General features: G+C 36.5%; 1 protein-coding gene across 1 annotated transcript in view; it reads left to right on the top strand.

Annotated features, from left to right (window-relative positions):
- LOC145681232 (transmembrane protease serine 9-like) overlaps window positions 1-22,855 on the top strand; it is a 140,975-nt gene that overhangs the window by 2,927 nt on the left and 115,193 nt on the right. Inside the window, exon 2 of the mRNA XM_081752818.1 lies at window positions 14,930-15,052. Within this exon, the coding sequence (XP_081608944.1) occupies window positions 14,974-15,052 (79 nt within the window). The 5' untranslated portion in view covers window positions 14,930-14,973. The remainder of the gene's footprint in view (window positions 1-14,929; window positions 15,053-22,855) is intronic.

The raw sequence follows: 22,855 nt of genomic DNA, 5'->3' as shown, positions 1-22,855 counted from the left end.
GGTAGCTCCGAAATTCAGGATTAGGAATTAGATTTCTGAGCTTTCGGCCAGTGACGACGCAAGAGGGGGGGCAAGGGGGGCGAGCGCCCCCCTAGTAGCTACTTCTGCCCCCCTGACTGCCCCCCCCAGACTCCTACAATCTTTAAACATTCTACATGTAGTATTTTATATGAATATCATAACCAATCTCACTATCAAATTGTAGTGAACTTTCCATGCATTTACTACAGGGGCGGATCCAGGACCGACTTCTGGGGGGGGCGGTTTGTTGTCATACTGCTACTTTTAAAAGCTCCAAACTTTGGGATGGGTTTTATTTATATATATAAAATAAGAAAGTTCCCTCTTCTGGGGGGGCGATCGCCCCCCCCCCTCCTGGATCCGCCCCTGATTTAGTATGTGGCAGATTAATTCTCAAGCTTTCTTCTTTGAGTATCTGGGTATGCACGCATATTTCTGTTTTTTTTTTTTTTTTTTTATTTAGCGCCTTTTGAGGTAAATTTTAGTTATACTTCTTTCTTATGATTTCTAATTATTGTACCTAGCGAACAATAGTATATTTGGTCGACTTGTTTTCTTCTCATTGGGTCAACTTCGATTGGAAACAAATGAAAAGTAAAACCAGTTACGTAACTTGTTTGTATTTATCCAGGTTTGAAGTTTTCAGTTTCATATTTTGTTTTATTTAAAACTTCTTTTTTCTGAAACGTTATTCTCGGCTTTCAATATTCAGAGGATGTGCTTATAACAGCTTAGTTTGCAACTACCAGGGCTTAATTTTTTTGAAGGGGATAAAAAGAGTTGTGTTTTCCCTTCCTGCAAATGATAATAATGAATTTATGGTATTAAATTGATTCCCAATAAAAAGTATTGTCAGAGTGCTGATCTTTCGTTAGTAATTGGTTTATACTAGTGCTCCTTTACTTATTTTGTTTCAAAGTACTGACGTGACGTCTACCATATTGGCTAGGAACTGCTGAAAAATTCGTAGCCCAACCCAGAAGAAGTGCACGTGGATTGGTGAAATTTTACTTCTACACTTTCCCCGAGAGTCAATATACTACCTTGTACAGTGCTCCAGTTTTTGCAGAAAAGTTAAAAAATCTGAAGATTTCCTCGTACCACTGTCCGTAGCACTACCCCATCAGATCTAAAATGGCGTCCTTTCAAGTGTTATTTAAGTTTTGGAAATAAGTGCACGTAATAGTTAGACGGAGCTAAATCTGCGGAATAAGAATTATGATCTAGACATTAAAATCCTAGATTATGCAATGTCAGTTGTGTTCGCAGGGGCTCGATGGACAGGTGTATTCTCCTGAAGAAACAGAATTCCTTACTTTTCATTTTGCGCAGCGTTGAACTTCTTTCAGTTTTGTAAGTAATGTAGAGATTCTGGATTAAATATCTGACCGTTGCAAAGGTAGACTATGAGTACGACTCCATACTTATCCCAGAAGAATGTTGCAAACAGTTTCTCAACCTATTGCTGTGTCTTGAACTTCTTGGGACGATGGAGAAATGAGTGCTATTACTCCATTGACTATTGATTCGTTTCAGGATCATAGTGGTACAACCATATTTCGTCTATGGTTACTATTCGTGAGCGAAATTGATTAGCATTACGGTCAAATTGGAAGAAGACTACTTTTAATGCCGTCACTCTTTTATTCTCCTGACAGATTTTTTGGGAACCCATTATGCCGAGAACTTGCGCATACCCAAGCCATTCTGAATTATGCTACCGACGAGTTCCAAAGAAATGCCCAGAATCTCTGACACAAGTTTTACTAAGAACGTAAAAACTGAGAAAGCGGGGTGCAGCCAGACCTCAGACTATAATAAATATATCGTGAATTTACTATACACTTTAAAAACTATATAAATAATAGCTTAAATTATTCTTGTCACTCAAAAACTGGGGTGGCCTAGGCCCTCCGGCCCCGGGCTATATCCAGCACTGGCTGAAATGCTGTAATTTTCAAGAATAATGTCACAAATTGCATCCATGAATTCGGGAAGAGTCATTGCTTTTAATCATCCTGGATGTAAAGCATAATTTGTTGAGAAATCGCCACGTTTATACTATGCCACTTATTTCCTCACCACTGTATATAACGGAGGAGAGACCCGTGGTGTTTCACTGATTTCCTAATTAATTTACTTCGGTGACTACTTGGTGGAACAAAAATGTTAAAAATGTTAGGATCTGAATGTTCATGAAATTCGTTGTTTGGGCACACATAATCACTTCAGAGGCCTGAGAAACAATAACAATTTCATTATTAATATGAAAATTTATATTTGTACATACAGAGATATGTTTCTCTAAACTACGGTTTCATTTTTCTACCTAGTACCTACACTTCTTCTGGATTGGACTAAGACATTTTCAGCAGCTCCTCGTAAATTCTCTCTCTCTCTCTCTCTCTCTCTCTCTCTCTCAATATATATATATATATATATATATATATATATATATATATATATATATATATATATATATAGAGAGAGAGAGAGAGAGATACGTAGCATATAGTTACTAGACGAATGTGTTACTTGCAGCATACGTGAAAGTAATTCAATTTATGTTTAGGCTTCAAAAGTTTTATTGCAGACGTTACTTATTTGTTAGTTACAAATTTTACTTGAATTAACTTTAATTTATAATCATATAGGTCTAATATAAAAACAGCAACGAAATACACAATGTAATGTAAAATAAGTCAAACGTAATAAATATGTCGTTTTTGGTATGGCAAATAGCCGCCCCCCCGAAAATGTATCTGCCCCTCCTTTGCCCCCCTAAGAACTTAAAGCTGGCGTCGTCACTGCTTTCGGCACCCATGGCCATGTTAGTCCGTCATACCTATAAGGGATGACATTCCTCGTCGATCTCATTGTGCAGGGAATTGCAGAAGAAGAAAGGAATGGTCAAGGAAAGAAGCGGCCTGGGGTTATTATGTTAGGTACCATCCGACATTTGCCTGGTTTAAATGAGGAAAACAGCGGGAAAACCTCACTCAGGATGGCTGGACTCTAAAAAAATCTATTACACCGTTTCGACCGAGTGTTCCCACCGGGAATCGAACCCGGGACCGCTCGCACCAAAGGTGAGAGCGTTAGAGCCCGAAATTTGTCAACTTCCTCTGCTTGAGCAAATAGTGTTCCAGTGCAGCCCTTTCATATTTTTATTTTACCTCTGTTCCCCAAGGAAAACTCTTCTGGAAGAAAGTGTGTAGAAGAGTTGCCTTCTCTGTGCCTGGTTCTGGATTCGGTTCTCCAACAACTGAAGCTTTTTGGGGTGTTCACTAGCTTAGTCATACCAAGTGTGGAGCTGCTCACAAAGAAACAACAAACTGTAGATTTAAAAAGCCATTAATAATCACACTACATTTAAAGCCCTTCTTGGACTGTAGCAGTTATTAGGGTCTATTGTTATTTCTAGCACAGTTAAATATATTCCAAGTTTCAGATCAACTGTCTTGATATATCCACAAAAGTAGTTGACTATATAGGTTTCTCGTCGGTACTTGATTACCATTCCTGCTCTTCGTTCGAAAGACCTCGATTCGAGTCTCTATGGGATTCACATGCGATTCGGATAGAAGTACGACACATCAGTCCTGGTCAGAACAATGTGGCCCATAGGCGGAATGAAGGGAATGTTTCAAACTTCATTACTTTCGTTAACAGCACAAGCAATAGACAATAATAGGAAATGATAGTCTCTAATTGCTAACGTTGGTACTACTACTTAGTCGAGCATTTGCAGGCCAACAAAATTGCCAACGTTAGCCCTACCACTTTGCCGAGCATTTCCCAATCAACAAAATTGCCAACGTTAGCCCTACCACTTTGCCGAGCATTTGCCAACAAACAAAATTGTCAACGTTAGCCCTACCACTTTACCGAGCATTTCCCAATCAATAAAATTGCCAACGTTAGCCCTACCACTTTGCCGAGCATTTGTCAACAAACAAAATTGCCAACGTTAGCCCTACCATTTTGCAAAGCATTTCCCAATCAATAAAATTGCCAACGTTAGCCCTACCACTTTGCCGAGCATTTGCGAACTAATAAAATTGCCAGTGTAGTCCACACAAAAGAAGTACTATTGCGATTAGGAGTTGGAAGTCAAAACTGTTGGATAAATTATTGCAAAATGTTGGCTGCACCGTATTTTTAACTTTCTTTGTACAATTATCAACCTATGAAGCAGGGTTTATCACGTGTGCTTCTTCGTCAGCACATAGGAGGAGGTAATGTAGCCAGGACGACTCACCGGCTGCTCCTCCAGGTTTCTACATTTCGGCCAGTCATACACTATGTGATCAAAAGTATCCGGACACCAGACTGAAAATTACTTACAAGTTCGTGGCGCCCTCCATCGGCACTGCTGGAATTCAATATGGTATTGACTCATCCTTAGCCTTGATGAGTTTCCACTCTCGCAGGCATACTTTCAATCAGGTGCTGGAAAGTTTCTTGGGGGATGGCAGCCCATTCTTCACGGAGTACTGAACTGAGAGGTATCGATGTAGGTAGGTGAGGCTTGGCACCAAGTCGGCGTTCCAAAACATTTGAAAGGTGTTCTATAGAATTCACGTCAGGACCCTGTGAAGGCCAGTCTATTACAGGGATGTTATGCTCGTGTAACCACTCCGCCATAGACCGTGCAGTATGAACAGGTGATTGTAACCATACTTATATTACGCTACTTTCGGTATCTTTTATATATTCAATTTAATTATATAACCTCCAATTCGAGAACTAGCGTATACGTATGGGTGGGAGAGGAGAATACATCGATCGGTTCCCCCGATATTAATTTTAGTAGTTTCGAAAATACCACATTGAAATATAGAAAAGATGTAGGATTTGAATTCATAGAATAAGACTCATACAACAATCTCATTTATAAACCCAAAAAGTATATTGAAACTTTCAAAAATCCAACAATCAAAATTGTATATTTAACAATTCAACAAGCAGTATTGCATTATGGTATTTAGCAGAAAGAAAATTTTAACGAATTCAATCGTAAACTATTACCCAATTAACAGCGTAAATTATTCTACCTCAGTAACAACTAACTTGTTCTAACTAGTCACGCAGATTGGTAGTAATGCAGGAATCTAATAAATGAAATGTCAAAAAGCTACAGGTAAAATGCCCAAAACTAACCAAATGAATAACGGGTCTTTCTATGTTACATTAAAGGAAGGAAAAAGCAAGTAACTTACGTTCCTCAGTGCCTTATTAAGCCAATCCGTGCTATCAAATAGAACAACCAGCCGACATGAGGTTACAGCACTTCACTTTAAACTTCGAAAATATGTTCAAATTTTAGACTTCAACAAAATTATACTTTAGATATTACTCGTAGATTATGTATATAGAACAACACTTTTTAAATATAATAATTCGATCACAAACTATGATAGTAGTAGCGAAACACAACCATTATACTTCCTCTCTTGAACGTTCCAGCACAACTATGGCCAGCTCCAAACAACCATACAAAAAAATTTAAAAAATCCCCCTAGGTCAACCATACCAAAACACTCATACTAAGAAAAGTTAATATGACGAGAAAAATCAATCCACATACGTCCATCCGAATTCGCCGTATATTCAACTAGTTAAACTATTTGCAAATGTGTCAGAAATCGTTAATTGTAATTATAGCCGAACACTAAATAGAACCGTAACATCAAAATAACATGCTAATAAATAGTAACAATTCATATGATAAAATGTAATTTTTCGATATATCAGTATTTATTTTTGGGTGCAAAATAAATATTATGTAGGTATAATCTCCAAACAGATTCTAATAACATAACACAATACCTGACGAAATAACAAAAATACAAATGTATGTATCCGAGCTTTAAAATTTCTGAACATTTCCTCCTTCCAGCAATCCATAAGCATACCAAGAAATCATGGGTTTCAATTATGTTCGTAACAAATGGATACAAAACAACAAGCTGAACAAACATGACTAGATAAGCAGGTGGCCACCCTACATAAATAGAAAAAAAGAAACAGTATGAAAACACCAAAAACAAGCTACATACATATAAATATAATAATTTACAGTATACTCAAAATTTCAATATTACTCTCTTATAATTACTCATAGGACTCTATGTATTAAAAGCAATACGGTGACAAAAATTCACGGTACAGACCTCCCTTCACGAAACCTCTTTACTAATGCCACATGCGTTCTTCTCACATCTATCGGATTTTCTACATTCAGAACGAGTAATATGTTGTTCGTGAACAGCTTAATTATCTCCAACGGTTCTGACCATCGAATAGATAATCCTTTATTAATATGATCTGTTAATGAAGACTTCAGTTGGGATTTTAAAAGAACTTTCTGTCCCACCTGATAATAATCAGTGTGGACCTATTTTGGTCATACAATCGTTCACGGCGTTGCCACGCTCTCTCCATATTTTGAATAGTACATTGCAAAGCATCCCGATCTGGTTTATTCCGAAATAAAGTATCGATCTTCTATTTCACGTCTAGCGGATCATTGACGTTATAATTATATTTCATCTCCATGGGAGAAACACATATCTCCTCGTGGATAGAATTATTCAAAGACAATTCTATCTCTCCCAATCTTATCCTTAATCTTCCTGTTTATCATGAACATTTGTTTTCAAAATATCTTTAATTACTCTTATTGGACGTTCCGCCGAATTCGCGCTGGAAAATAAGGTGATACCCGACAATCTCTAATCCACAATCTCACGAGAAAATCACGAAAAGTCTGGGATGTAAAAATAGATGCATTATCATGGGGAAAAAATATGAATATAACCGTGAAAAAAATGAAATGAAATCTTTGAGTTTTACGTCCCACGGTTATGCCGGTTAGGCTAAAGGAGACGGTGATGATGAGAGATGAATGAAATGGTGGAATGAAGAAAGTGGGAGGAAACGGGAGAACCCCGAGAAACCCCACGCACACGGTGTTTGTCCACCACAAAGTTCATCTGGGCGGGAGCAGGGTTTGAACCCGGGACCCCAAGCACCAGAGATGAACGCTCTACCACTGAGCCATCACGGCCCCTATGAATATAACCGTGTCGGTTCATCAATTAACGTAATATTCTGATAACAAGAGAACTTTTCAATTCCCTGAGAGGCTCCAACATTAAAAAATTACTGCATATATCAACAATTATCAATATGTATCGCCCAGCACTAGTCCTTGGCAGGGAACCTAGGGTGTCAATGTCCCAATGGGAATTAATAATTTTGCTTACCTCAGAGATTAACTCTCCCCGCGGGGTAACATTACTCGCTTTTGCGCGTTGGCATAAGTTACAACAAGTAATATAATTATAAACGTCCTTAAAAATCCGATCCCACGAGTATTTCATGGCGATTCTATTGATTGATTTATGAACACCTAGGTGTAACCCCAATAGTGGGTCATTATGGTACAGATCCATAATCATAGGCGGTGGGAGCAAAAATTTTAAACGGACGAACCTGGGCCTTGGTTTTCTTACAAAGAACACCATTCACTAATTTAAACGATTTAACTTCCTTGCCTTGCTGCAGTTGTTCAATACTCTGTATTGAGGGTCCCGCAACTGATGTTTCTTAATGGAAATAGAAGAATTGAGATTATTCCAGAAATTTATATTTAACATTTTTTTCTTAATTTCTTCCTCGCCTAAAGTGGTATCATAAATATCAAAATTGAAAGGATCATAAATCCGTGAAATCAAGTCTGCACCGATATTTTGGACCGATGACAAATGTTTAACAACAAAATTAAAGCATGCTAACCTATACAATAAGCTGCCTTACTTTTTCATCCTCCTTATGTTACTCAAGGCGTACGAAAATGCCTGGTTATCAATCAAAAGATCAAATCAATTACGTAAATACAATTTATGTCGTTCAAGAGTTTCTACCACTGCCTGCAACTGAAGATGACACACACACTTATGAAAATCCGCTGGCTTAAGAGTTCGCGAATAGAAACTCACAGGCTTAATATTACCGGCGCTATCCATTTGCTCGACGACCCCGCTAAGGGCCCGGGTGCTTGCATCCGTTCGTACTATGAACTTCCGGTCTAATCCCGGTAACTTTAAGACAACCTGAGTTTCAAACAACTCCTTTATTTTGTCTAAAGCGGCCTGCTGCTCCGATTTCCAAATTTTGTCCGAATTTCGCGCAACTTATGTATAGGATACATGATTTCATTAAACTCTTCAACGAATTTCCTATAAAATTGGAGAAATGCTGCCAAAGATATTAAAGCTTTTCGATTTTTGGCGGGGGTAAATTTCGTATAACATCAATTCTTTTAGGATCCATTTCCAAGTTTCCATTTGAAATTACAAATCCTTCATAATTTATCTTGGTTTGAAACAATAAACTTTTAGTTGGTGATATTGTGATCCCATTATTACGAAAAATAGTAAGTACTCTAGCAAAACTTTATGTTCTACACTTTTACTAAAAATGATTATATCATCATAGTAATATTCAATTCCTTCATTCTTCAAAACCATACAATAACTTATTAAGTACTTCCATTAAACCATAACTACCCATTGTTAATCCAAAAGGTAACTTTTGGTACATATAACTACCGCGATGAGTTATAAAAGAAGTATAATTTTTTAGAACGTTCTGACAATAATAATTGTTAATATGCTGAAGACGTATCGACCACGGAAAACACTTTTCCTTTGCTTAAAGCCGAAAGAACGTCCTCCATAATAGGAGAAAGCTGAGAAAAAATATTTAACCTTTTATTCAATTTAGAATAGTCGATTACGAGTCTCTTATTTCCCGTCTTTATCCACCAAAAGGCAGGTAATGCCCATGGACTCGTTGATTTTTCTATTATGTTATCTTTTAATGAATTATCCAAAATTTTATCAAGCTCTTTCTGGTCTTGACGGGGCAAAGGATAAGGTTTTAACCGTATTGATGATTCATCGTTTGCATGAATATCTAAAGTATAGTTACGTACTGTGCCTACATTTTCGGTAAAAACATCGAAGTACGAAGCATATAACTGCTCTACATAATGTTGAAGATATCCTTCAGGATTATCCAATTGAGGATCTACAGCAGGTGGCTCCCCTTTTGCGTAGGCCTGAGTGCCATTAGTAGAAGAAAACGACTCTTCGGGTACTATCCTCTGAAGACCGGACTCCTGGCTCGATCCCGCGAAAGGGGACCGACTCGCTGACATCGTATTATCAATCAAGGCATGAACCACTGGATTGTTGTTTCTCAGCATCACACACCGACCACTCCCTGGATTCAGTTAGTGACCTCCCTCTGGGGCCGGCTTTTCAGAATACACGTGGGCCAAAACAACTCTATTCTCCCCCTCCGGTTCCGCTGAACATCTCCACTAACAGAAGACTTAGAAGATTCATTAATGTTTGTACTGGATGGTATGTAACGTTTATAAAATATAGGGGCAAGCACTTGTCCACCCTTCACTATCACTACGTCGTTCACTGTATCTATAACAATATGATTAGCTTTAACGACATCAATACCCAATATAAATTTTGGAGTGAAATAAGGGCGAATGAAAAATTCATAGTAACAGAGTCAATCGGGATAGGTATTTCCACAGATTCATTAATAGTGACTGTTCTCTCGTCTATTCCCGAACCAACAAAACTTTCTTTTTTTCCTTTTTATTTGTTTATTCTCCAACAATTTTACTAATGCGTTGTCGATTAAACTAACGGTCGAACACGTATCAATTACCCCTTCAACATGATTCTATATAATTGCTTTAACAAAAGCAGCAAGGGGACGATGCACCATTTTATCGTTAAATGTCCGCACACTTCCTTTCTTAAAACTACTGATGTTATTGTAGTTTTTTTCTCTTAAAGAACACCTTTATTGTGAGTAGGTTGCAGACTATGGGGACAATTAACTAGTTTATGGTTTCCATGACAAAGTAGGCACTTAATTCGCACTTGTCGAGCCATCTCGGAAAGCTTACGTTCATAAGTTAACACTGATTGTTGCTGCAAGTTATAAGTTTGTAACCTATCTTTTAGTTTTTCAAGACTTCCTAGTTCAGAATATCGGAAATGTTTAAAAGGCAATCGGGGATTCATACCTCCCAATATGTAATACAATATTGGAATTGAATCATATTCACCAAATAATATATAATAACAGTCACACACGTGGTCGAAATATTCATTATATTTTCATCCCTGTCTTGCAAACGTTCTAAATAATGCTGCTTTATTACACGTAATCCGGTTTCTGAAATTAAATCTTCTTGTATCCGAGTTGTAACCCCATGCCACTCACAGTTATTAGTAAGGGACTCTAAAAGAATTTGTTTTAAAGTGCCTCCAGTTCTAGAAACTGAAGCAATTAATACGATGTCAAAAGAATACAACATTGTTTTTACATTTTAATATAACTCTAGCAGCCACTCGAACAATAACGCTTCATTGTGTCCAGCACAAAAGGCCAAATTCGCCATCATTCGTTCAAAAGGTATTATGGCTATTGAGTTCATTAGTTTATCCGATTTAAAAGAATAGCAACAGTTTTGTTTTGAAAACCATGTCCCCAAAGAAAAGTTTATATATTGTTCAGTAGGTTGATAGCCTCGAGACAATGAATGAGATAAAGAGAAACCTATTTGAAGGTCGCAAGCCTTCGCCTGCAAGTGTGGAATACTCGATTCGCTAGCACGGTTGATAAATACAGGATTTAAAATCATTTGCCTCATCTTATCATTTCTACTTTTATAAACAATATCACACAGTTTTGGTTTTGACAAATCCATTGGGGCTTCTAACTTTATAGACTCGGTGTTCTGGGCAATCAGTTCAAGGTCCTTATCACTATGTATATATATATATATAAACACTCCGGTGGCCACTAATAGGTCCGACGACATTCATAAGACTAATCACGTCGTCCACTATTATTTTTTTTTTTTACCATCCGTTTTTTCATCTTTATACAGATCCATGTTATGTTCGAATAAGGAAATAAACTCCGATTTAACAAGAATAGCACAGTCCATGTAATAATATACCAACTAATAAGCTTTTACAAATGAGAAAATCCAAAAGCAACACTTGGATCAAACCGGAGACCTCTAGTATCGAACTCACAACCCGTATAATTTACTCTTTCATTGCGAGCAATACTGAAATTCTTATTCACCATAAATTATGTAATACTGAACTTTTTCTTTCGTATATCTACAAATGATCGTAGTATTCCACGATTACCACCCCTTCCGTATACAGAAAATTAATAGATAGTTGTGCTGGAATAATGTATAACGCTATTGTATTACGCTACTTGTATTACGCTATTTTCGGTATACTTAATATTTTCAATTTAATCATATAACCTCCAATTCGAAAACTAGCGTATGCGTATGGGTAGAAGAGGAGAGCACATCGATCTGTTCCCCCGTTATTAATTATAGTGGTTTCGAAAAGACCACACTGAAATATAGAAAAGATGCGTAATCTATTATCGCTACTAACAAGCAAGGGGATTTATATATCTGAATAGCGGTAGTAGGATTTGAGTTCATAGAATAATACTCATACGAGGCGCATTTAAAAAGAAAAGGCCGCTATTTTATTATAACAGACTGGCAATAGTGATCGGATCACGCTTGCGCAGTAACATCACTTGGTCCATTGGCTATCAAACAATCATAGTTTCGCCAGTCATTTGTTTGTTTTCGTGTGTGCTGGATCGTGTTAAAATGGCTGCGCGCATACACAATCCCGCCAGGTGCGAGGTCCGCTCTGTGCTGCTGAAATTCAAAGAGTATTGTGTGCAGTGTACGGCGACAGTGTAATGAGTGAAGGAAAGGTACGGCAATGGTGACGTGCATTCAAAGAAGGCCGTACAAATATCCACGACGAAGAGAAGAGTGGAAGATTAAGCATTCATACTAACGACTTGGTGCGGCGAGTGAATGAAAAAGTTAAAGAAAATTGCCGCTTCACCATTACCGCTCTACACATCGAATTTCCAGAGGTTTCTGCACCTAAAAAAGTGTCTTTCATCTCAACGATTTGAAGAACCAGATGAATTGAAAACAGCACTGTTGAAGTGGCTGAACTCTCGGGCGGCGAACTTATATGCAGAGGGTATAAAAAAAACTTGTGCCACGGTACAGAAAGTGCTTGGAAAATAATGGTGACTATGTTGAAAAATAAAGTGGATATAAACTTGTTTTTATCCAATAAAACAATGTTGCTAAACTTACTTACCTGTTTTCCATTAAATATCGCCCCTTTCGTTTGAAATGCGCCTCCTACAATCAATCTCGTTTAAAAATCCAAACAATATATTTAAACTTCCAAAAATCCAGCAATCAAAATTGTATATTTAACAACACAAGCGGTGTTGCATTATGGTATTTAGCGGAAAGAGAATTTAAACACATTCAATCGTAAACTATTACCCAATTAACAGAGTAAACTATTCTGCCTCAGTGACAACTAACTTGTTCTAACTAGTCACGCAAATTGGTAATAATGCAGGAATCTAATTTTATTAATAAATGAAGTGTGAAAAAGCTACAGGTAAAATGGCCAAAACTAACCAAATGAATAACGGGTCTTTATATGTTACATTAAAGAAGGAAAAAGCAAGTTACTTACGTTCCTCAGTGCTTTATTAAGCCAATCCGTGCTATCAAATAGAACAACCAGCCGACATGAGGTTACAGCACTCCACTTTAAACTTCGAAAATATATTCAAATTTTAGACTTCAACAAAATTATACTTTAGATATTACTCGTAGATTATGTATATAGAACATTTTTATAATATAATAACTCGATCACAAACTATGATAGTAGTAGCGAAACATAACCATTATACTTCCTCTCTGGAACGTTCCAGCACAACTATGGCCACCTAGAGAGAGCCCATCCGTCGTGCTAGTACGTCCCACCAGAGGGCATAAACAACAAAAACAAAAGAATAGGCAAAACGAAAAGGCTTTTTCGGTACAAAATAATATAATATTATAAATTATTCATAGCGACATCTTTCTATAAATATCTAATAACCAATGACATAAAATCCATAAAATCAATGGATTATATGTTACATGCTCGATCGTGTTGAAAGATGCAATCGTCATCCCCGAATTGCTTTTCAGCAGTGGGAAGCAAGAAGGTGCTTAAAACATCAATGTAGGCCTGCGCTGTGATAGTGCCACGCAAAACAACAAGAGGTGCAAGCCCCCTCCAAGAAAAACACGACCACACCATAACACCACCATCTCCGAATTTTACTGTTGGTACTACACACGCTGACAGATGACGTTCACCGGGCATTCGCCATACCCACACCCTGCGATCGGATCGCCACATTGCGTACCGTGATTCGTCACTCCACACAACGTTTTTCCACTGTTCAATCGTCCAATGTTTACGCTCCTTACACCAAGCAAGGCGCCGTTTGGCATTTACCTGCGTGATGTGTGGCTTATGATAAGCCGCTCGACCATGAAATCCAAGTTTTCCCACCTCATGCCTAACTGTCATAGTACTTGGAGTGGATCCTGATGCAGTTTGGAATTTCTGTGTGATGGTCTGGATAGATGTCTGCCTATTACACTTTACGACCCTCTTCAACTGTCGGCGGTCTCTGTCAGTCAACAGACGAGGTCGGTCTGTACGCTTTTGTGCTGTACGTGTCCCTTCACGTTTCCACTTCACTATCACATCAGACACAGTGGACCTAGGGATGTTTAGGAGTGTGGAAATCTCGCGTACAGACTTCTTATACAAGTGACACCCAATCACCTGACCACGTTTAAGTCCGTGAGTTACGCGGACCGCCCGTTTCTGCTTTCTCACAATGTTTAATGACTGCTGAGGTCGCTGATAATGAGTACCTGGCAGTAGGTGGCATCACAATGCACCTAATATGGAAAACTATGTTTTGAGGGGTGTCCGGATACTTTTGATCACGTAGTGTATGTTGACGAGAGAATAGGACAGTCTTGTCGAAGTACAGTACTGCGAACAATGCAACAAAGGCCTTTCCAACGTTCTGATTTAAAAACATAGTCAATGCACTAAGGCCTCTCCCTCTCCGTAACCTTTCCTGTCTCCGTGTATCTAGATTTGACTAGCATTCGAATAATAAATATGCATCCGGCCTTAGTTAGAGAGAGGACGCAACGTCCAGTAGATAGGAAGATACCTTACCAACAATACATTTATTAACAATATATCTGATATTTAATTCCTTCTGCTGTATAAACATGGAATTTTAAAACGTTAAAATATTCACTGTTCATTCACAAAGCAAACGTAAACATTTTGAGAATCGTAATGAATACTGGCTGGGTGAAGTATTTAGTAAGCAGCATATGTATTCAAGATGTCCTTTTCTTCTTAGATCATGAGATCTACAGAGCTGTCCCGTGGCTATGTTATTAGTTGAGTTGAGTTGATTTTGAGTTTAACATTCCATTCATCAGGGAGACGATATGACACGTGGATTTACTGATTAACTTGAAATCCAAACCACATGAGCTCCCGCTGAGAATTGACCCCAGGTCTCCTACACCAAAGGCGCGTACGGTATTTGCTTAGCCACAAAGGACCTCGGCTATATGGTTAGCGTACGCATCTTAGGCGAGGTAGACCCGGGTTTGATTCTTAGCTAATGCGGTTCGGATCTCACGTTAAGCTGTAGATGCACGTCTCATATAGCCTCGCTGTTGAAATGGATACTAAATTCTAATCGAATCCAAACTCCCAAAATAATTTCAGACATGACTATAAAAATAAGTTAAACGTTATCTTTACCTCTAGTTTTAGACACTTCATAAATGTTCTTACATTTCTTTTGTAATAGCATTGTTATTCTTCTGAATTTTCAGCATGACAACATTACTACCTACTTCGTACTTACTTTACGAGACGAATGGCGTTGGCGAACGTATGGCGTGTCTTCTTGTTTTCTGTGTTCTGCTATTGCAAGGAAAGCATGGTTAGTACGGAAGGTAAGTACGCGTAATACTCCTACATAAAATTTTAGATTTATTTTTAGTTTGATATTTACTTTATCAAAATGTTTTTTTTTTTTTTTTCTCCTTAGGCCAGCAATTTCTCAATTGGTTTGACGCAGTTTCCACCTTTTCCTATCTTGGGGTACACTTTTCATTTAATTTTATCTTTTACTCTCTATATTTTGAATTATTTGGTCCATATATTTGTATCGTAGCCTTCCCCTAGGTATTTTTTCTTCTGCATTTCCCCATAGCTACTAAAGTCTAATGTTTAAGGTACTATCTATGAAATAAACTATTGAACTGAAATTTTGACAATTATAGTATTTTTTTGCAAATCGTGAGTGGGAATGGGGAGTCGCGTATATTTTGAAATCTTGAAATTATGATAATTTAACCAAATATGAAATAAAAATAAATGAATTTTGGAATTTTTGCCTCATATGTATGGTTTAGGATTAACTCATTCATATCGGACTTCCGAAGAAAAACATCAAAACAATTTAATGACTGTGTCTATAGCAACAACTCCCAGTCACGATCCCTCTTCAGTTTTATTAGAAAGAGGAAAAGAAAGTGATTAAGAAGAGAAGAAGGTAGGAGAAAAGGAGGAAAAGTTAAACAGGAAAAGGAGAAAGGAAGAAGGAACTAGTGATAAAGGACTACTGTATAACGATGGAAATATGGTAAAGGAACTTGAATAGTTATTAAAAAGGTGATTCATACTCGAATGCTATTATTTCAAGATTATTTCTGAAATGATCCTGAAGAGACACATGTTCCCTCACACTACCCTGACTTAGATCCAGGCAACTGCACAAGTGGGAGTTGCCCTAACCCAACCCAGGTGACGAGAAGTTTTAATTTAATCGTTTGCCTGTTATTTCCAAACGTTAAATAACCTTTATCCAGTATCTAAATATCCATGGTAGAAATCAAAGACACATTTGAATAAGCCAAGAAAAAGAAAAAAAAATCAAAGTAACGTACATATTTTCCACAAATAGAAGTTTTGAGATTCCTGAAAAGACTGTCGTTATTCAGGCTCATCCTGTTATTCTGGCTTTCCTCCCAGAGGGAATTAGACTAATTTAGAATTAGATATCTTTCATGACCTCCGTCATACACCAATACATATAACATGCTATTACACACTTATTATAAACACTATCGTCATAAATCAATATTACATGGTACAACTTAAGACTAAATTGTCATTCATTCACACACACGCACATATATACAGAACAATGTATTGTTGTAGGTGAATCAGTTTTAAAGAAACCATCATCTAACTGCAATTTGTGGACATTTATTACATCTATTGAAAAATTAAACGCTAAGTGTTGTGAATATGCAAATGAGTATACATATAAATGTATCATTCCACATATAATATTGAATTACAGCTATGTAGATACATATATTCGTTAGTAACAGATAGACTAAAGAAAAAATAATCATTTAAATATTGATAAAAATAAGAGGCAATTGTTTCTACATTATTAAATTTAAAAATCACTCAAAATAGTGGTTAGAATTAGTCTCTATCTCATATAAAAAAAACTAAAAGAAAGAAGAAAAATTCAACGAGTCCTCGCACATACTTTCAAATGATATGTGAAGTCACAAGTATTATCAAAGCACGTTTTTTATGTCCATGTTTTACCTTCATTTTATTTTATGTACACACATGAGATCATGTTTATGATTTGTAAACGACACATATTCGGTCTCTAGAATTATTTATTTATACATTTCTCCCATTTCCGGGATTAAGAGAACAAAGTTTCGTTACTGATATCATGGCGACTACGTCACTTGTCTGGTCATTCCATTCACTGACTACCTTTAAATCACTATCACCTTGTATCACAAGGTATACACATTTGTCGTTATATTCGCACAATGTATAGAGAAATGAGAATTGTTCAGGTCCAAAGGGATTTTTTTTTTTTTTTTGTATCGAGAGCACGATTACTAGAGTGGAAACACTGTTCAGGTTTGAGGATTCGCATATGAGGGATGGAATTGAAATGTAATTTCACAGAAGGATTTCAGGTTTACGAACTTGAGGGTAGATTTAATAATACATTAGGGTTACAATGAAATGCCTTAATTCCATGCTACATGCAGTTAGTGTAATAATAATAGACGATGTTAAAAGTTACACATATTACTTAATGATATTACAAAAATTAAAGAGAATATATAACATGCGGCGGTATTTTAAAACTTACATTTTATATTTGTCGGATATTTTGAAACTACGGCAACCAACAACCATTTGGAGCAAGGTACCAAGACTCTTTACACATATTTATCTACCAAACATTATACATTTCACTTTAATATAATATATATATATATATTCAATACGCATTTATATCTCAATATGCATATACTAAATCATCATTTAATCTTCAAATCAATAACCCCGACAAATAAATTTTTCAGGTTGTAACACTTCACATAAGAGAATCCGACTATATCACAAATTAACTAATTGACCACACATAATGATAAAATTCATATTCTTAAGCATTCTGTTTAAAATAGTGGACATTTAGTGTGCGAGGCAGGCACTATATATGACTCTAAAAATGTTAATAATACTTTTAGGCCCAAACAACTACAACAATATTCACATTTATGGTTAACAATGGTAACTAAAGTAGAAATGACTGATAGTCTAACGGAGAATTCTGAACGGATAATGTTAAAAGGAACGAAAATAAAATTTAATCCTATACTAAAGTATCGCTCGCTATTGCAGTGGGTCGAAATATGATGGAAAACGGTCCCTTGATATTCAACATCAACGGATACCTCTACGAATCGTGTCTCGGGACATCTCAGTTGGTAATTCAAGTTCAAATTATATATGTTAAATGGTTGTTTTCATATGTCAAGTTCAAAACTTGGGGGCGAAGGTTGAAAAATTTCTAAACATTCTTAAAGAAGAGAATAGAGAGATAGCTAGAGAAGGAAAAAGAAAAGCGTCGCGCCAAAAGAATAAGCTAGGACACTAAAACTACAAAGATAAGTGGTCGAATTTAGACATATGACAATCCACAGCCAAATATACTTTCATATGTACCGAAACAGGTGACCTACTAAATACGTGACCTAAGATAAATATCTCCAAGCCCACGAGCTAGTCTGTGTCTTGAGCGAGATTTCCACAAAGACAGTGGCTTTATGAAAATCTCACTTCGCGCCGTGTTCGGCCCAGACTTTGGAGACTCCGTCACTACCGGAATGGTGGTGTGGTCTCTTAATTTAGAATTTCTAATTAAAAAATATCCGACCTCTCAGGAACTGAGAAGAGTTATGAGTAAAGTATGAAAAACTAGAATAAAATCAATAAAATAGAAGAAATCCTCACAGGGATTTACCAAATTTATAGAAAACATTTAAATAAAATAAATTTTGCACTAGTAAGTTATTTGCCAAATTATTACTAGTCGCTCCCAGTCCGCAAGATTCGCTACATTTTGAGGCGTCAACAAATTTCGAAACACTATTTCTACTAGAAGTAAAAGAAATGAAAATTCATGAACATTAGGGATTTTGGACGCTCTGCTACGGTAGTACGAAATTCTAGTGTAATACATTTTGTATATTATTCAACCCTATCCATTTTGTCACCTCTGCGAACAGTAGTGAACCTAGATTAATCAGGTGACATGAAAAAAATCAAAGTTGCATAGTAGTATCGCAAATGTAAGCTGAGCGCATATATTTAAACTGTACCACTTCTGCAAATAGCTAGTATTTTTTGTGATTAATTGGAATCTATCCGGAATCATTTGCTACATGACCACTATTCGCATCGTCAGGCTGGATGAGTAGTCAAAATGTACGTTTACTATTAAATGTAAAGCCACAAAGTGAAAATACAATCTATCATTTTTACACGACACACTATCCTCACACACAATTCTCCAGCAATAGTTAGTATACTAAATATATATTATTATATAAATACAATCACTACCTTGTAGCAAAATTTACAACTGGGCACATATATGCACGGGTGTCCTATTATTTATCACACTCACTACAATATACACACTCTACTGCCTCTCCTAGAAGATGCACGAGAAGCTATTTTCGATAGTCGCTTTAGATATAATTTGAAAACCTTCATACCTGGATTTAGTTGGTAAACTAACGTTCATTATGATCCTCTTTGGCAACAAGTAGCTACATAAAAATCAGAGAAGAGAAGGCCAGTACCATAAGAAAGTGTGATACATCAGACATGTTCTTTGTGTTCATGAAAGTCAGTCATTACGTGAAAAACGTTGGATATTCCATGAATCTTAACATTGTATTGATGGATTTTCTAGGTGACAAAAATGGGATCCAGTAGATGGCCCGTACATACAGTCCACCTACATTTATACATAGCAAAACACACACACACACACACACACACTTGTTTGTGACACATGATATATATACAGTCTGTTACAAAATAACTGCACCACTTGCTAAAATTTCAAGGTTTTAATTTCCCTTAGAAAATTGTAAATTAATTTTATCTGTAAAGGGGCTTAACGTGTCATACAAACGTTCGCCATTGCATTTTGATACGTTTCTGTTTATTGCTACTCGTAGATTTTGTGTTATCTTTGCTCAACAGGTGGCAGCGCATCCACTATGCAAATGGCTGCCTCAAGTATGTACAAATGAATGGTGATCCGCTGATCGTTGTTGATGCAATTTTGTTTTATATGTGACCTTTTGTGCTTGTGAGTTGTTGTTTATGATCTGTATATGATATTTAGTGCTTTGTGATTGATCCTCAATAGTTAATGTGATTACGTACCAGAAATGGGTAAAATACTGAACGACACATCCCCTCGTAAACAATGGAATTTACTGGCGTTGTACTATCGTGGCATTTCACAACGTCAAATTGCAAAACAACTTGAACTGCATCATACAAGGGTTGGTAGAGTTATTAAAAAGCAAATAATGTATAATAAGTCTTCTTTGAGAGACAAATGTGGCCGAAGGCGAAAAACAAGCCCTCGGATAGACAGAAAAATTAAGGCCCTAGCTCTGACTAGCAAAGCAGCATCTTCACGACAAATTGCTCAAACTGTGTCCGATGATACTGGTATTAGTGTAAGCTACGTAACAGTTGTTAGATGGCTAAATGAACAAGGAATTCGGAAGAAAACACTTAGAAAGAAGCTGATAGTTAACACAAATCACGTACGAACCAGGAAACACTTTCTTACCATGTACGAAGCATGGGGTGTTGAAAAATGGGAACATGTGATTTTCTCCGATGAAAAAAAGTTTATGGTACTTGGAAATGGCAGTGGCGTCCGCCTATGGATGATAAAGGGTGAAGAACTTAATAGCGACTGTATATCACCGACAGAGAGGTTTGATGATAGTGTAATGGTGTGGGCTGTTTCACGTCGAAAGGTGTCGGAAGACTAGAAATTTGCAACAGATCAGTTAATGCACAGTATTACATGGACATTTTAAGTTTCTAGAACAGCAAGGAATCCTTTCTCAGGCAAAAACTTAGATTATTTCATATTTCAAGATGATAATGCGCCGTGTCACAGAGCTGCTGTGGTTAAGAAGTGGTTTTCAGACACGCATATCCAAAGATTGTGGTGGCCATCTAACGCTCCAGACATGAGTCCTATTGAAAATTTATGGCATATCATGTCCCGCAAGCTTTCAGGGAAGTACTTATAAACAAAGAAGGAGCTTATTGAAGCTATGGTGCAAGTTTGGTTCCATGAGTTGGACGAATCTTTGTGCCAGTCTATCGTACACAGCATGCCAAGTAGTTTGGCAGCACAGAAAGCGTCACATGGGAAACATACAAAGTACTGAATAGGGTATATACACAGTTATGGCTTTTACATACTTAACAGTACTGTTCAAGAACACTCGCATCCATTTCTTGTTCATTAATGGCATGGTAACATGCGTTCATACAAAGTGCATGAAAACAAAAATGTTCACACTTTTTGTAATAATGGCTATTTGTAGCTTATTATTCTGTAATATATTGTATTTGAATCTTTTGTCTCTATATATGTAGTAGATAAAACATCAAACGATGTATGAGAAGTAATTTAAAACTATTGCAATCAATATCTGTCATAATATATATAGCAATTCGCAAAATGTATCGATTTTTCTTAGGTGGTGCAGTTATTTTGTAACAGACTGTATATATATATATATATATATATATATATATATATATATATATATATATATATATATATATATGTTTTTGTTTGTGTGTGTGTATGTGTGTGTGTGTGTGTGTGTTTTTGTTTGTTTGCTTCTGGTGTTATTTCTACAGACGAGCCGACAAGAGTATTTTTTTATGTATTAGATCAATAATTTGCTCCTAGCTTATTGTTACGAAAGCCAGTTAATATTCCGAAGCAATGGCGAAGTCATCTTTAATTTTGGGGGCTATACCTAGGTATATTAGAAGAACAGTATGGCGCTGTTACTATTTTTACCTTCCTCCGTTCATCCACCTAGTTCTTTAACACCGTCACACCGCGATGTTATTTTTTCACTGTTTCTGTGTCAAACTGGTTATACTGAACCTGTGTTAACCACAGTACTAGATCCTTGATATTAAAGTAATAAGCTAATGTGACAATCTGGTTATGACCACTGGCCTGTGTTAAAATTGAATTATGTTAACATAATATTTTTTTGCTGTGTACTGTTATTATGGGCTCAGGACCATGTAAGATCAACCTTCAAAGTAAAGGCCGTTTCCCATCACACTAGTGCGCCTACAAGACAACTGGATTCCATGACCATGCCACCGATTCTGACAGGAATAATGAAGTTAAGATATCCGTTATGGCGGGACTAGTCGGATGAGTGATACTCGTTGGGCAAGATACTTTTGGATAAACTAAAGAGAAAATGGGAAGATTATGAACGATTGAATGGATTATCTTGGACAAGGATAGAATCGGACATATTTCTCTTTCTATGCCGATAGATTTTCGGGTTATTCATAACCTATGGACTTAGTTCAGTTAACAATAGTTCTACCTCAGTAGAGATTACAGATTTAGAACTTTGCAAATAATTTTGCAAGAGTTAAATGAGATTTGAAAATTAAGCCCTCTGATAAGAGCTAAAACCAAAATCTTAATAATTTGAAATAATGAATCTTAATCTTTTTAATTAATTTCAGAAAAGTCTGAAGTTTATGTTTTCAAAGGCAGGGAAAAGAAATAAAGTCTTCTTTGATTGTATTCGATTTTAATAAAACTGAATGTGCCACACATGTCATTCAACAGCAATATTTTATTTTCGTCGCTCATTTGATTTAAAAATTTGTTACAAGGACATTATACATAACGTGAGTAAAAAAATGTCTCAAAACTATGGCTCGTTGTTACCCTAGTTATGTTAAATTTTAACATATGCCTGATGCTGTTTGAACTCCATAGAATTTTAGAGTAAACTGTTAAAATGTTAGTCGTTTAATCAGCTGGCCTTTATGGGACTTATGAACATCGAAAACAGTTGGAAACACTTCTGATAATGTAAATTTTGTCGAAAATTCATAGATCCACAAAATTATTTACGTGAAAGATTACAGAAAATATAATACGTTGTTTCTTACTGGGTATAAATTTTAAGTATATTGCTGAAGTAGTGCTTACAGCAAAAACATAAATAAATAAAAACACAAATTCTCAATGCCAGTTGCTTAGATACTTAAGCTATTGCGGCAAGGCAAAGTACAATATAACTGTACCTATCTGATTC

Source organism: Thermobia domestica, chromosome 1 (assembly GCF_964235325.1).
Source record: "Thermobia domestica chromosome 1, izTheDome1.hap1.1, whole genome shotgun sequence".
Taxonomy (NCBI): Eukaryota; Metazoa; Arthropoda; class Insecta; order Zygentoma; family Lepismatidae; genus Thermobia; species Thermobia domestica.
This window is presented reverse-complemented; position numbering and strand designations above follow the sequence as displayed.